General features: G+C 38.0%; 1 protein-coding gene across 4 annotated transcripts in view; it reads left to right on the top strand.

Annotated features, from left to right (window-relative positions):
- The window catches only part of MICU1 (mitochondrial calcium uptake 1), a 265,614-nt gene that overhangs the window by 82,437 nt on the left and 167,555 nt on the right, over positions 1 to 15,622 (top strand). For 3 of the 4 annotated variants that reach the window (XM_066243013.1, XM_066243014.1, XM_066243012.1), the window contains 2 exons: positions 3,269 to 3,431; positions 10,913 to 10,956. In XM_066243013.1, the coding sequence (XP_066099110.1) occupies positions 3,269 to 3,431; positions 10,913 to 10,956 (207 nt within the window). Of the gene's footprint in view, positions 1 to 3,268; positions 3,432 to 10,912; positions 10,957 to 11,500; positions 11,663 to 15,622 lie in introns of all 4 variants that reach the window. The other variant, XM_066243016.1, reaches the window with a different exon arrangement.

Genomic DNA, 15,622 nt, shown 5'->3' with positions numbered 1-15,622 from the left:
ACAACAAATTGGCTTTTATAGTAATCATAGTCTTTCATTCTTTATAGTTTTATTATCCAAATGAATATCCCTAAACATATACATAGTTTAATCTTGCCTATTTTGTTTCAATGATGTCTTTTAATCTAGCAGAACCCAGGTGGTTTCACCAATAAGGCTCCCTGTTGTCAGGATTTAATTTATGTTTATTCTCAGTGAAATTTAGCATGTTCCCCTGTTCTGTGTATCATCACTTGGGTATCAGCAACTGGATTCTGAGGCTTATCGGACATAGATTTGATCTTTGTGGCAAGACTATTGGCAGTACTGTGTTCTTTTAGCAGGAGGCGCCTCATGGCTAGCTGCTTTTCTTTCTACGATATTAGCAGCTATCAGTGTTCAATGGCTAGCTCTGTTAATTCATTGGGGATGCAAAATGGTGATATTCTAGTTTTATCACATCTTCTACATTTATTAATTGGACTATTTTATAAAGAGACACTTTCCCTCATCTTTTATTTGGCTGCAACTACTACTTGGCTACTATTTGGTGCAGTTAAGAAATATAATGCCTGTATTTGCTCCAGTTAAAGTCCAGCAGTTTTATTGAAGACAACTGTCTTAACATCATCATGCTCAAGAATGTTTTAAGTAAATGATTAAAGGTAACTATTATAATTGTCTTCTTAATTTTTTTCCCAGGCCAAACTATGAAATCCTTCAACAGTCTTTGACACATCTTAAGTTTCCAAGTCTTTGTTAACTTGGAAGCTGTATTCTGAACTCTTTGTATAATAATTTGTTAGTGTTTCTTTTTACATGATTACTTCCAAGGAACAACTGATATTGAATGATCTCCAAGATACATTGCTAAGTGGAAAAAAGTAAAATGTATGTTATATAATATGTTTATAAGACACTCTACCAATACAGGAATGTAAAAAGTGTATTACTTTCCTTAACCTATTGTTGCAAAGTAAAACTAATAATATTAAGCAGCATAATTTAGTGACTCTTACAGTAACCAAGGAATCTAATTTCCTGTCTGAAAATCATTGACTTTTAAGTCATCTTTCTACTTTTGTCTTGCATATGATTGAATCCTGTTTTTAGTTCACAAGGCCATCTTTAGCTGTCGCTATAGCTTATACCTTAAACATTGCAAACTGATTTTTTTGTTGTTGCTATCAGAAAAACAAACACATAGAGGGCCTAAAGAAAGTAATTTATTCTGTAGCCAGTATTACCAAGCACATAGTTTTAGTATAATATAATGCCTTTGATGTAAGGTTTTGGCTAAGTCTCAAGGTTGCAAAGGGGTTGAAAAGCTCTGTAGTATGTTTGCCATATACCATGTCTTGTGATAAAATCTCTGAAATCAGTATTCAGATATTAATGAAAATTAGTATTAGAAAGATTCCTGTCATGTTTAGTTACAAATTAGTAATCCTTTCTTAGTTGCTGAAAGCACATTTGGCAGTGGAACTAAGACCATTATTAAAACTGCTGCTGTCAGTGACCTCAAAGTGACCATCTAGCCAGGACTGACAGTTACATTAATAGCTGTGCTAAATATATACAAAATAAACCATTAACAGTTTCTTCTCTCTCTTTTTTTTTTTTTTTTTTGTATTTTTCTGAAGTTAGAAGCAAGGAGGCAGACAAACTCCCATATGCACCCGACTGGATCCACCCAGCATGCCCACCAGGGGGGCAATGCTCTGCCCATCTGGGGCATTGCTCCGTTGCAGCCAGAGCCATTCTGGCGCCTGAGGTGGAGGGCATGGATCCATCCTCAGCACCCAGGCCAACTTAGCTCCAGTGGAGCCTGGACTGCGGGAGGGGAAGAGAGAGAGAGAAAGAAAGGAGTGGGGGTGGGGTGGAGAAGCAGATGGGCACTTCTCATCTGTGCCCTGGCCAGGAATCGAACCCGGGACTTCCACGCTCCAGGCTGACACTCTAGCACTGAGCCAGCTGGCCAGGGCCAACAGTTTCTTTCTTAATATTATGGACTGCTTGATAAACATTGAGTTAATGGGATTTTAGATTGTATTGCCCTAACACATTGTCTAACCAGTTATACTACTTATTGTTGACTATCTCAGCATATAAAATTTAGGTATGACAGAAATCATTTTCACCAAAATACCAAATGCATAGTACTTTGGTGAAGAGATTTCTCTCACACCTGAATTTGTAAAAAAACAAAACAAAACTATGCAGAAGATAGTGTTTTGTATGTTTCATGCACAGTATGGGGGCTTGGATCCCAGATAAGGAAATGGGCTTTTATATGAACATGACATTCTTTTAGTTAAATGTATGCCTTATTTGATTTTGTTCCTATTTAAATATTTGCTTGTGTTCTTCCCAACTCTGCCCTTTTATAAATAATGCTGTATATAGCAAATCGAATCTCTGGCAGTTTGCTTAATTTTATACAAATGTGGAAGTCTTACTATCTGATACCTGTTAATAGCTGAGTGTCCATGGCATGTAATTCACTTTTCTAAAGCTGTCATTTCATGTACTTTGTATTTGAAAGACTATTAGCTGTTTAAACCCATGAATTCCCATTTCTGTTTTGTTTTAGGATTCAGGAAATTACATAGAAGTAAAAATAGTAAAATCAATTCCTTTTTAAAACTTGGCATTTAAGAACCTGTAGGCTACTACCGTATAAATGGCATCATGTCGTGTTGCTAAAAAGGTTTTAGTTCTCATATGACATTTTTCAATTTTGCTAGATTTAAGAAATAAGAAAATTCTTCAAAACAAATTCTAAACAAAACTTACGCAAGCATTGCCTCCAATGGAGTATAAAAAGTATATTGCAAGAAAGAGGTTCAAAAGTTTTTGAAATTCAAGTTTCTTTCTAGCCTGACCAGGCAGTGGTGCAGTGGATAGAGCATTGGCCTGCGGTGCTGAGGACCCAGGTTCAAAACCTTGAAGTCACTGGATTGAGCACGGGCTTACCAGCTTGAATGCAGGGTCACTGGCTTGAGCAAGGGGGTCACTGGCTCAGCTAGAGCCCCCCTGGTCAAGGCACATACAAGAAAGCAATCAATGAAGAACTAAGGTGCTTCAACTATGAGTTGATGCCTCTCATTTCTCTCATCTCTCTCCCTTCCTGTTTGTTCCTCTCTCTCTAAAAATTTTAAGTTTATTTCTAATATGGAGGAGTCTAATAAGAGCAAAAAGTGATGTAATCTTTTCCAAAAAAAATTAGATACAAAATATATGAAAATGAGAATTGCTTAATAGTAACACTTGGAATTTCTAATTTCAGGTAATGGAATATGAGAATAGGATTAGAGCATATTCCACACCAGACAAAATCTTCCGATATTTTGCCACCTTGAAAGTAATCAGTGAGCATGGTGAATCTGAAGTGTTTATGACGCCACAAGATTTTGTACGATCCATAACACCTAATGAGAAACAACCAGAACGTAAGTTGCTAATGTAAAAAGTAAGATTGTGATATTTATTTTTTTACATGCTAGTTTGTTTCTTTCTATATATTGCCTAAACTTTGTAAGTTCATGCAATAATTACATTCACTGTGTAACTACTATATGTCAGGCATTATGCTAGGCTTTAGGAGTTCAGAAGAGGAGCTTCCAGTCTAATGTAGCAATCCTCAACCAGGTTAATGGATTCTGGAGATTGTGCTCCACTGGCTGAGATTCACTGTCTGCAGTGAGAATGTTCCCGATAGCAATGCATTACATATGTGACTACCATCAAGTTATTCTTTAGTGAGGGAGACAGAGGCAGTAACAGGCAGTTTCAGGAATGCAATGATTTGCTGAAGGACAGTGGTGCTGTGGCAGTGTAAAGAGGGCTGCTTAGCTAAATCTGAAAGTTAGGAGAGTTTCTAGAGAATACATGTAAGTTTGGATAAAAACCTGTATAGGCACTACAGTTATTTCACAAAGACTTTATCAAGTATCTTAAATATGCTCAAAGAATAGTAGAGAGGATATCTCATATAGAGGAAACAGCCTGAACAAACGAGGTGTGAAGAAAGAAAATAAATAGCTTAATATAATAAGTTAAATGTAGCAATCTACAAATTATATGGGAGACATGGTAGGGAAAGTGTCAGAGTAGAGAACTCTTAAGGAGTAATCCTTCTACTGAAGCAACCATTGAGCTGTCAAAAATGGACAGAATTAACTTTTTTGGATCTCTAGAATCTAATAAAAAACTTAGAGCAATCAGGTAGTGCTTAATGAAGAAAGAGGCTGCTAAATTTTGGTAAGAGTGTTGTGGCCTTTTGCTTACCTGCCTGTGATACCCTGTTTCCCAGTTCAGCAGCAGCCATGGGGATGGCAGTGTATATTCCCAGTGAGACTCCCTGGGGAGTTCAGCGGGTTAATACAGACTTTGTTCTAAAAAAACATGGAGGTTGTGCATTTTTACATGTTTGGCAGCTCCCTGAGGGACGAGCATGAAAGCTGGCCTTTTTCATTCACCCACGTCAAGCTGGAGTGGCTTCCCAGGTATCATACATTGAAAAAATTTAAGATAGACACTACCCATAGCTACCAGGCTGAGAGAGGGCAGGTGGGACAAGCTGCAGACAGACTGAAAAACCTAGAAAGGAGGAAACTGAGGAGAAAGGCATTTCAGTGGATAAAAGCTTTGAAGGGCTGCTGTGTATACAGGAGAATCCAGAATGCAGCATGCATTCTCAGAGCCAGACTCATGCTTGGAAAAAACTTGAGCGGGCTTATACCTCTTACTGATCTTTGGGCTCCACGCAAGGAGGTGAAAGTTAAGACAGAGTTGTTGCAGGTCTACCTACACATCAAAGGAGTGCTCCAAATTATAGCCAACCTGAATACAGTAGAAGAGTTAGGGGTCCTTTTTGTTTTATTTTTTTAATTTGTTATGCTGCCAGCATTTAAGGAAATCTAAGTTGGATCACTTGCTGGCTGCTTAGATAATAGAACAGAAACTTCAGTGATGACACACGACAAGGAATATAATCTTTGCAAAAAATAATTTGGAAGATCACTAAACAATGTGATGACTATAGTCCTCAGCAAGTTATAACACCAACCCCTTGGGAAGCAGGAAGAATTTGATTTCTTTCTTTTCTTTCTTTTTTTTTTTCTTATTTGAGAGGAGGGGAGGCAGACAGACTCCTGCATTGCCTCTACCAGGATCCACACGGCAAGCCCACTGGGGGGTGATGCTCTGCCCATCTGAGGTGTTGCTCTGTTGCTCAGTAACCCAGCTCTTCTTAGTGTCTGAGGCAGAGGTCATGGAGCCATTTTCAGTGCCCAGGGCCAACTTTCTCCAATCTAGCCAGGCTGTGGGCAGGGAAGAGAGAGAGAACTGAGAGTGGGAGCGGTGGAAAAGCAGATGGGTGCTTCTGTGTGCCCTGACTGGGAATCAAATCCCGAATATCCACACAGTGGGGTGACGGTCTATCACTGAATGAACCGGCCAGGGCCTCTGAATTTGATTTCTAGTGTTACCACATTATAATATTCAAAATATCCAATTTTCAATAAAAAATTACATCATGTACCAATAATCAGGAATGTATGACACATTACTAGAAAAAAGAAATTGACAGAATCCATCATGGGGAAGCCTAGCTAGGCACTACACTTGCTTACTTGCTTTACAAAGACTGTAAATCAGCTATCTTAAATATGCTCAAAGAGCAAGAAGAAACAATAAACAAAGAACCTTAGGAAATGAGAGAATATCCATAAAGAACTAGAAAATATAAAAAGGAACCAAGTAGAAATTCTTCAGCTAAAAGTACAGTAGCTGATATTAAAAAGTCCCTAGAAGAGTTCAACATCAGATTTGATAAAAGAATAGGCAGATAAAAGAATCAGAGAACTTGAAGTTAAATCATTTGATATTGTCAAATCTGAGGAACAGAAAGCAAAAGTATGAATAAAAGTGAACAAAGCCTAGCCTGGCCTGTAGTGGTGCAGTGGATAAAATGTCCACCTGGAACCCTGAGGTCCCTGGTTTGAAACCCTGGGCTTGCGTGGTCAAGGCACATATGGGAGTTGATGCTTCCTGCTCCTCCCTTCTCTCTCTCTCTCTCTCTCTCTCTCTCTCTCTCTCTCTCTCTCTCTCTTTCTCTCACTTTATCTCCCTTCTGTCTAAAATAAATAAATAAAATCTTTTTAAAAAAATTAACAAAGCCCAAGTTACTTGTGGGACGCCATCAAGTGTAACAACATATATATATAGTGGGTGCCCCAGAAGAAATTAAGACATTTACAGACAATCAAAAGCTGAAGAAGTTTGTTAATAATAGACCTTCCCTACAGGAAATGCCATATGGAGTCCTTTAGGCTGAAATGAACAGATTCTAGACAGTAACTCAAAGCCATACAAAGAAATTAAAGGTGTTGTTCTGGTCAAGATGGCAGAATTAGATAAACACTATGCTCACCTTGTCCCACGACCACATCAGTATTACAGCTAAAATACAGAACGATTTTTGCACACCACCTGAAATATAGCTGAATAAAAGTCCTATAACTAAGGATATAAAGAAGAGCCACATCAAGACTGGTAAGAGGGACAAAGACACGGAACGGGCTGGTACCACATCCATGTGTGGTAGTAAAAAATCAGGCAAGATGTTATGGTTTCCCCATGAGGAGCAAAGGGTTCCAGCCCAACACCAGGCTGCCACACTCAGGGTTTCAGTGCCAGAAAGAGGTGACTATAAATTCTGGCTGTGAAAACCAGTGGAGATTGTGACTGACTGAAACGAAGGACTCCTGAAGTCCCATGCAGTTTTTTGTTTGTTTGTTTGTTTTTTGCATTTTTTTTTTTTTTGCATTTTTTTTTTTTGCATTTTTCTGAAGCTGGAAACAGGGAGAGACAGTCAGACAGACTCCCGCATGCGCCCGACCGGGATCCACCTGGCACGCCCACCAGGGGGCGACGCTCTGCCCACCAGGGGGCGATGCTCTGCCCATCCTGGGCGTCACCATGTTGCGACCCTCCTGGGTGTTGCCATGTTGCGACCAGAGCCACTCTAGCGCCTGGGGCAGAGGCCACAGAGCCATCCCCAGCGCCCGGGCCATCTTTGCTCCAATGGAGCCTTGGCTGCGGGAGGGGAAGAGAGAGACAGAGAGGAAGGCACGGCGGAGGGGTGGAGAAGCAAATGGGCGCTTCTCCTATGTGCCCTGGCCGGGAATCGAACCATGCAGTTTTTTGAAAGGGCTTGTACACAGAGTTACTCGCAGACTGCCTCTATTTATCTGAGCTTCAATGCTGTTGGCAACAGTTGGAAAGGTGCCAGGGACATACTGGGAGGAAATGAAGTGTGTGACTTCAGGGCAAAGGCTGAAGGGGCAGCTTTGTCCCAGACAGAAGTACTGGCAGAAACCACTGTTCCTTTGCTGAGCCTTTCCCCTGCAGATATAGGCAGCTGCCATATCTTAGTCTCTGTCAACCTGGCTAACATGGTTGGCCCCACAACGGTTATTTTTGAGACCTCATCCCTTGCAACTTAGAGGCCCATCCAAGCCACTTTGGGTGGCTTTTTCATATAAATGGCCTATCTTGGCTTGTGGTTTAGAATTTCCTAAAATCACTCAAACCCCAAATAAGTATTATCTGGCCTTGGCATGCCCTGTACCTCTTGCTAGTAACCCCAAGCCTGGCACTAGTGGAAGCTGGCCTTAGTTTGCAGCTTAGCCTCTCCCAGGCACCTGCAAGCCCAGCCCAAGTGGCAATCACTTGCAGGTCACTTCATAGATTATACCAAGTGACCCTAGGTGGGATATAGGCAGGAGCTGAATTTAACTTTCACCAGAGCCCCTCCCAAGAGGCTCCAGAACCAACATACCCAGTGGCCAGCTTCAGACCATAACCACAAATGACATACCCAAAGTAAAACTATCATTATTTGCAGATGATATGATATTGTATATAGAAAACCCTAAAGTCTCAGTCAAAAAACTACTGGACGTGATAAATGAATTCAGCAAGGTGGCAAGATATAAAATTAATACTCAGAAATCAGAGGCATTTTTATACACTAACAATAAACTGTCAGAAAGAGAAATTAAGGAAGCAATTTCCTTTACCATTGCAACTAAAAAAATAAAGTACGTAGGAATAAATTTAACCAGGGAGATTAAAGACTTGTACTTGGAAAATTATAAAACATTGATAAAAGAAATTAGGAAAGATACAAACAAGTGAAAGCATATACCGTGCTCATGGTTAGGAATAATAAACATCATTAAAATGTCTATATTATCCAAAGCAATTTATAAATTAAATGCAATACCAATTAAAATACGAATGACTTACTTCAAACATATAGAACACATATTCCAAAACTTTTTATGGAACCAAAAGAGAACACGAATATCCTCAACAATCTTGAAAAGGAAGAATAAAGTGGAAGGTATCACACTTTCAGATATCAAGTTATACCACAAGGCCATTATACTCAAAACAGCCTGGTACTGGCATAAGAACAGGCATATAGATCAATGGACAGAACAGCGAACCCAGAAATAAACCCACAGCTCTATGGACAACTGATATTTGACAAAGGAGGTAAGAGCATACAATGGAATAAAGATAGCCTCTTTAATAAATGGTGTTGGGAAAGTTGGACAGCTACCTGCAAAAAAATGAAACTAGACCACCAACTTACACCATTCACAAAAATAAACTCAAAATGGATAAAAGACTTAAGTGTAAGCCGTGAAACCATAAGTATCTTAGAAGAAAACATAGGCATTAAGCTCTCCAACATCTCTCGCAGCAATATATTTGCCGTGTTATCTTCATGGGCAAGTGAAATAAAAGACATGATACACAAATGGGACTATATCAAACTAAAAAGCTTCTGCACAGCTAAAGACAATAAGAACAGAGTAAAAAGACATATTTGACAATATGTCTGATAAGGGGTTAATAACCAAAATTTATAAAGAACTTGTAAAAATCAATACCAGGAAGACAAAGAATTCAGTCAAAAAATGGGCAAAAGAAATGAATAGCCACTTCTCCAAAGAGGACATACAGATGGCCAATAGGCATATGAAAAAATGCTCAACATCACTAATCAGTAGAGAAATGCAAATTAAAACCACAATGAGATATCACCTCACACAAGTCAGAATGGCGCTCATCAACAAAACAACACAGAATAAGTGCTGGTGAGGATGTAGAGAAAAGGGAACCCTCCTGCACTGCTGGTGGGAATGCAGACTGGTGCAGCCACTGTGGAAAACAGTATGGAGATTCCTCAAGAAATTAAAAATCGAACTGCCTTTTGACCCAGCTATACCACTTTTAGGAATATACCCCAAGAACACCATAGCACTGTTTGAAAAGAAGAAATGCACCCCCATGTTTATGGCTGCATTGTTCACAATAGCGAAGATCTGGAAACAGCTCAAGTGTCCGTCAGTGAATGAGTGGATTAAAAAGCTTTGGTACATATATCCTATGGAATACTATACTACTCAGCCATAAGAAATGATGACATCGGATCATTTACAACAGCATGATGGACCTTGATAACATTATACTGAGCGAAATAAGTAAATCAGAAAAAACTAAGAACTATATGATTCCATAAATAGGTAGGACATAAAAATGAGACTCAGAGACATGGACAAGAGTGTGGGGGTTACAGGGTTGGGGGGAGGAGAGGTTGGGGGTTGGGGAGGGGAGGGGCACAAAGAAAACCAGTTAGAAGGTGACGGAGGACAATTGGACTTTGGGTGATGGGAATGCAGCGTAATCAAATGTTAAAATAACCTAGAGATATTTTCTCTGAAGGAAAAAAAAAAAAGATATACAAATGGCCAATAAGCACATGAAAAGATTAAATAAGCAGGTTCTACCTTTATGACTGTGATATGAGGTTTCAAATTAAATTTGTTTTTAAATTTACTGTTTTCTGACTTATCTCTTTCATTTACAGTCAGTGGTTCATTTTGTTAGGTTTCTAGAAAGTGAAACACATTTTCGATGGGAAGAATATAGAGAAGCCGAAATGCAAAATCTTCTGGGAGAGATGATTCAATCATTGTAGTACTCTGGGCATAGTGAGATAAAGGCCTGAACTAGAATGGATACTGTAAAACTGGAAAGAAAAGAACTGAGTAATTATGCAAATAAATGTCACTGGGGACTGATTTCTCCCCTCTAAAAACTTCCACAACATCCTCTTATTTGGCTAATTATATATTCTCTTGTAATGTTAATTATTATACACATATGTCTCTCTAAATTGTGACTCTTCAAGGCAGAGATTGTATCTAATTCATTTTTTAAGAGACATTTATTGATCATCCACTATTCCAGGTGTTGGGATAAAGCAATAGGCAAAGACAAAAAAATCCCTGCCTTTAAGGGCACTTTATGTATCTACCTACATCTTTTACAGTGCTTAGAATTCAGTGCTTATTATTCTCAAGGTAAATATTTATTATTTGACCCAATTTTAAAAGGTAACATTATGATGGTCTATTTGTATCTAAGTGTGTTACAAAAACTGCTTTTGTTATTAAACTCATCTTTCTTTTTAACTTGATACAAAAATTATGAGATCAAACTAATATCCCCCACCTCATTTAGAGGTAATGACTACTGTGATGTAATGAAAAGAGCACCCTGGGAAGAGTCCAGGCTTCTGGTTTGGCTCTACTGTTGAATAGGTTTGCACGTGAACTTTGACCCTCTTTACCTCTCAGAGCCTCACTTCTCATATGTTAATAACACATTGGTGTCTTTTAGCACTTGCACTCTCAAAGTGGGACAGAATTTTCATTCTTTTGTCCTTGGAATAATGTGGCTAAACCATTTATTGATAGTACATTTAATTGAATGGAAACAAAACTGAGAGCTGCCATTTCATGTTTTATTTGAATTATAATCAGTGACTAAATTTTTTTTTCTCTTACAGACTTGGGCCTGGATCAATATATAATAAAACGTTTTGATGGAAAGGTGAGCAAACTAAAACATGTGTATATCCTGTTTATTAAGAAGATTTTAAGCTCTTCTAGAATAATTTGTGAGAGATTTCTGGTTAACATGTTATTTTATCCAAAAAGTATGCTGCTTATGTTGGGAGGCCTGTAAGTGCCTTCAGATACTTCTACAGAATCCACACAAGGTACTACTCATGGGTTGCCTGCTGTTTATATCAAGGGCTAATTCAGTGTATGTTGACATTTGACTGTTAATCCAAAAGCCACAAAAGTTAACACACCTCCCCCCATACTACTTTCTTTTAAAATCATCTATCTGATTTGACCTTCCTCAGATTTTGGTAGTATATAGCAGTAATCTTAACTAGAAAATTAGGAAAGTCCTTAATAGTGCTTTTATAATAATTATGAAGGCCACCCCAAATTTACATGTTTACATTATATATACTTACTTTTAATTCTTTATTTTATGCCTTAATAAATCATTCTTAAGTGTAGAAAATGAAACTTTCAATTTTATTATATCAAAGCAGTTAGTTAAACATGTTTTTCCCTTTCAGGCTGAATTCTCCAAAAAGAGAAAGAACACATTACACAGGGTCAGAAAGAAAAGTAAAAGGTCAATTTTAAAGTGGAGGAAGAAAGAAGAAAGAGCCAGGAATGGCTCTACAAAGCCTAAAGTGAAGGAAATCAGAAGGAAAATGATGAAGTGGCTGGAAAAGGCAGGCTCACAAAAGAGAATCTAGATGGGTAGAGGTCAGGGTTCGTAGAAACGGACCTGGCAGGAATGTGCCAGTCATTACATAAACTCCATTTACTGGTAAGGTGAATGTATGGTGCTAAGGTCTTTTGCGTAGGTGGAAAGAATGAGTGGCTGTCTTAAGAGTTGAGACTTCTCAGCCAAGGTTTCCAGCCTAAAAGTTACCTTTACCATTCAGGTGGCACAGTGCCCCTATCCATGAATACCCTCTTTTTAAAGTCACATAATCTAAAAGAAACAGTGATCCAAAAGAAAGGGCATTGAACTTGCTGTTAGGTGACCAAAGTGCTGGCTCTGCTTTGGGATAGCCGCATGCTTCCTCTGAGCCTTGCTGTCCCAGCTTTATGTATGACAAAGTACTGGATCCACGTCAGGGGTGATTTGCAGACACTGATGTCAGGGTCTCATTTTAAAGCCTGTAGCAAGTTGGGCCCGTTTTACCTCAGAGTCCGACATATGCTTGGCACACAGGAGGTGACCAGTAAATGTTTAATGACTTGGGAAAAATAAACTGGTCAGTCACATATTCCTTGGAGGTATGACTCACTAAATCAGTGATATCTTATAGCAAAATCAATTTAACAGATCACTTTTTTTGGTTACTGAACATTTGTACCATGAGAATTCAGTTCTCTATTGTTGTATGTATCTATATAAACCTGAAAACACAGAAGGAAGTTGAATATCTGCAAGCTGAACAGCAAATTTGCGTATTATAAAGGAAATTTTTATTTTTAGAGAATCTCTACTGATAACTCATGTTTCATACATGCTTTTTAATTTTTTCTTGTTTGGACCAGTTCACTTGATGCTAAAGATTGCAGCTTTTGGCAAGACTGATGAGCTCCCTCCTTTGTTTCAGTTGTATTAAATTTATGAGCTCTACATTTCTTATCATTTTTGTCACTTGCCTTTTACTGATATCCATTTATTTTTATAAAATAGCAAGAGTAAAATGCAATAAAACATTTAAAGCATTTGAGTTTCTACCTTGATGTGGAGACTTAAAACAGCAGTCAGTGCTTCTGTCTTTGGAAGGCAGACTACCAGATTATAATTGCAAATATCTGTGCAACAAAGCATAAATTCTGAAACTAAAGTAGGAAAGGCAAGATTTCGGTATATTAATGTATTATGTTTGAAAGTATGATTTGTTTGAAGGAAAATAGAGGAATGGGAGACTCATATAAGGAGGTGTAGAATTGAGCCAGAGACTGAGCTAACCAGCTTGTGCTTTAGCAAAAACACGCAGATTTCCCTTTCATCGTGTTATGATATGTGTATGTAATGCCTTTGTCAGGTTCTTTATTTAAATCCTGTTATAATTTCCATCAAATATATTCTTAAGGTATTTTTTACTTCCTAAATAGGATTTTTAAACTGAGTTCATCTCTAGTTTATGTCTTTATGAATTGTCTTTTATTTCAGATGAAACCTAAGAAAGTAGTCTTGATACTGTTTTAAGCCTTAATATAATTAAGAGCACAAAATTCATTGTGTTTAATCAGTTTAAAAGTTTTTTTTCCAGGGGGTTTTGCCATATATAAAAGACTTTTTAGTTGGTAACTATAAGGGTCAACTCTTATTCAATTATCAATCTTATTATTTTCCTTTGGGGCCTTCATGACTCTTTTGTAGTCTTAATCAAGGAATCTTAATTTTTAAGTTGCAATTTCTAGAGTATATAAGACCTAAAACAATTATTGAACTGTTGAAAAAACAGATTCATATGGCCAGAACTTTAGTAGAAATCTAACGCCTAGAGGAATTTCCTTTTAAACTTGCTTTGATTTTTAAATGGATAGTTTTCTCTTTTTGTTTTTTAACTTGGAAGATAAACTAGTTATGAACTACTTAGAGAAAGAATATTGACTCTTGTTCTGTTATCCCCCATTGTTCTAAATTTTCTTTTTAGAAATTAAATTTAATGGGGTAACATTGATCAATACGAGTATTCATTGTTTTAACTTTTAACACACCATTTAATAAAGTCTATCATTTGACCATTAAGAAACACTAGCTTATTTTATTGCCTTTATTGTCATTGAAAGCAAGAACAAGTTTAGAACTAGGATCATTTTCCTGGGGTCTTTTCTCATTCATACTTGAATTTTGTACAATCTCCAGAAGCAAAGTAGAAAAGAATGGTCCAATAATATTGACAAATAATTGGATAGTTATTTCTTGTTTTAATATCTATCCCCTTTTCTCCTATTCTGTTTGACTAGAAAATTGCCTTAAGTAAATGAGACCCTGGCCGGGTAGCTTAGTTGATTACTGTCATCTGGATACACCAAGGTTGCGGGCTATATCCCCAGTCAGAGCACATACAAGAAGTAGCCAATGATTGCATAAATAAATGGAACAACAAACCAATGTTTCTTTTCCCTTCCCCCCCCCCTCTCTCTCTCTCAAATCAATAAATTAAAAAAAAATTTTAAGGAAGTGAAACATTGTGGTTTCAACTGATAGTGAAGCTGAATTTGATTAAGCAGCTTTTGAATTTTGGGGAGGATCCTTCCAGAGCCCATTACTACTTTATGTTAATACTGTATAGCCTTACTCTAAGGATACTGGCAATTTCCTTTCTACAAAAGTCATAAAATACATTATTTTTGGCACTTGCATTATTTATGCATTTCAAAACTACTAATGCAGGACGTGTATAAGGAAGCTATAGTCAATGGCCTTTGGTTTTAAGAATATATACTGCTCACAAAAAATAAGGGCTATTTCAAAATGAATATGAAGCTATAAAATACCCCCTAATTTTTGTTAGCAGTATATTTTGTAGTGACCCTTGCCAGCTGGCTCAGTGGATAGAGCGTCGGCCTGGCAGGAAACATCTTGGGTTTGATCCTTGGTCAGGGCACACATGAGAAGTGACCACCTGCTTCTCTTCCCCTCCCTTTTTCCCTTCTCTCTCTCTTCTCCTCTCACTGCCAGTGGCTCAGTTGGTTTGAGCATCAGCCTTGAGTGCTGAAGATAGTTTGGTTGATTCAAGCATTGGCAGCAGACGGGGGTTGCCAAGTGGATCCAGGTTGGGGATGCATGCAGGAGTCTTATCTCCCCTCCTCTCATTTAAAAGGATTAAAATAATGTATTTTGTAGAGAAGTGATATTTTAAAAAATATTCACTCTGGGCCCTGGCCAGTTAGCTCAGTAGTAGAACATCAGCCTGGCATATGGATTTCCCGAGTTTGATTCCCAGTCAGGGCACACAGGAGAAGCAACCATCTGCTTTTCCATCCCTCCCACTCTTGCTTCTCTATCTATCTATCTATCTATCTATCTATCTATCTATCTATCTTTCTCTCCCTCTCTCCCTCTCTCTCTCTCTCTCTCTCTCTCTCTCTCTCTCTTCTGCAGCCATGGCTCGATTGGAGTGAGTTGGCCCCAGGCGCTGAGGATGGCTCCATGGCCCTCACCTCAGGCACTAAGAAGAGCTTGGTTGCTGAGCGACAGAGCAACACCCCAGATGGGCAGAGTATTGCTCCCTAGGGGGCTTGCTGGGTGGATCCCAGTTACAGCACATGCAGGAATCTATCTCTGCCTCCCCTCCTCTCACTGAATTTAAGAAAAAAAAGAAATAAAATATTCACTCTTAGGTTTAAAATTTTTTTAAATCTCAAAACTGAATTATGTTAAGGGATATTTGAAAAAATCAGTATAAATCACATATTAGTACTATTGTACAGATGGTAGTATAAAATATGGTCTGGCTTTTTGTTTTAGTGATATATGTCATAGATTTAAAAAAACAGCCCTCCCACCCAGTAATAAGCAATGTTCATGCATTTTCTTGTGACTTATTAATACAGTTATTTCATGAATTTTGGATTATTTAATAAAAGCTATATTTTTCTGGGTTTAAATTTTTATCATCTCATAATTAGTCTGTGAAACTAAGTGTAATTTCTAA

The sequence above is a fragment of the Saccopteryx bilineata genome, chromosome 9, assembly GCF_036850765.1.
Source record: "Saccopteryx bilineata isolate mSacBil1 chromosome 9, mSacBil1_pri_phased_curated, whole genome shotgun sequence".
Lineage (NCBI taxonomy): Eukaryota > Metazoa > Chordata > Mammalia > Chiroptera > Emballonuridae > Saccopteryx > Saccopteryx bilineata.
Note: the sequence above shows the minus strand (reverse complement) of the source record. Positions and strands in the feature narration are given on the sequence as shown.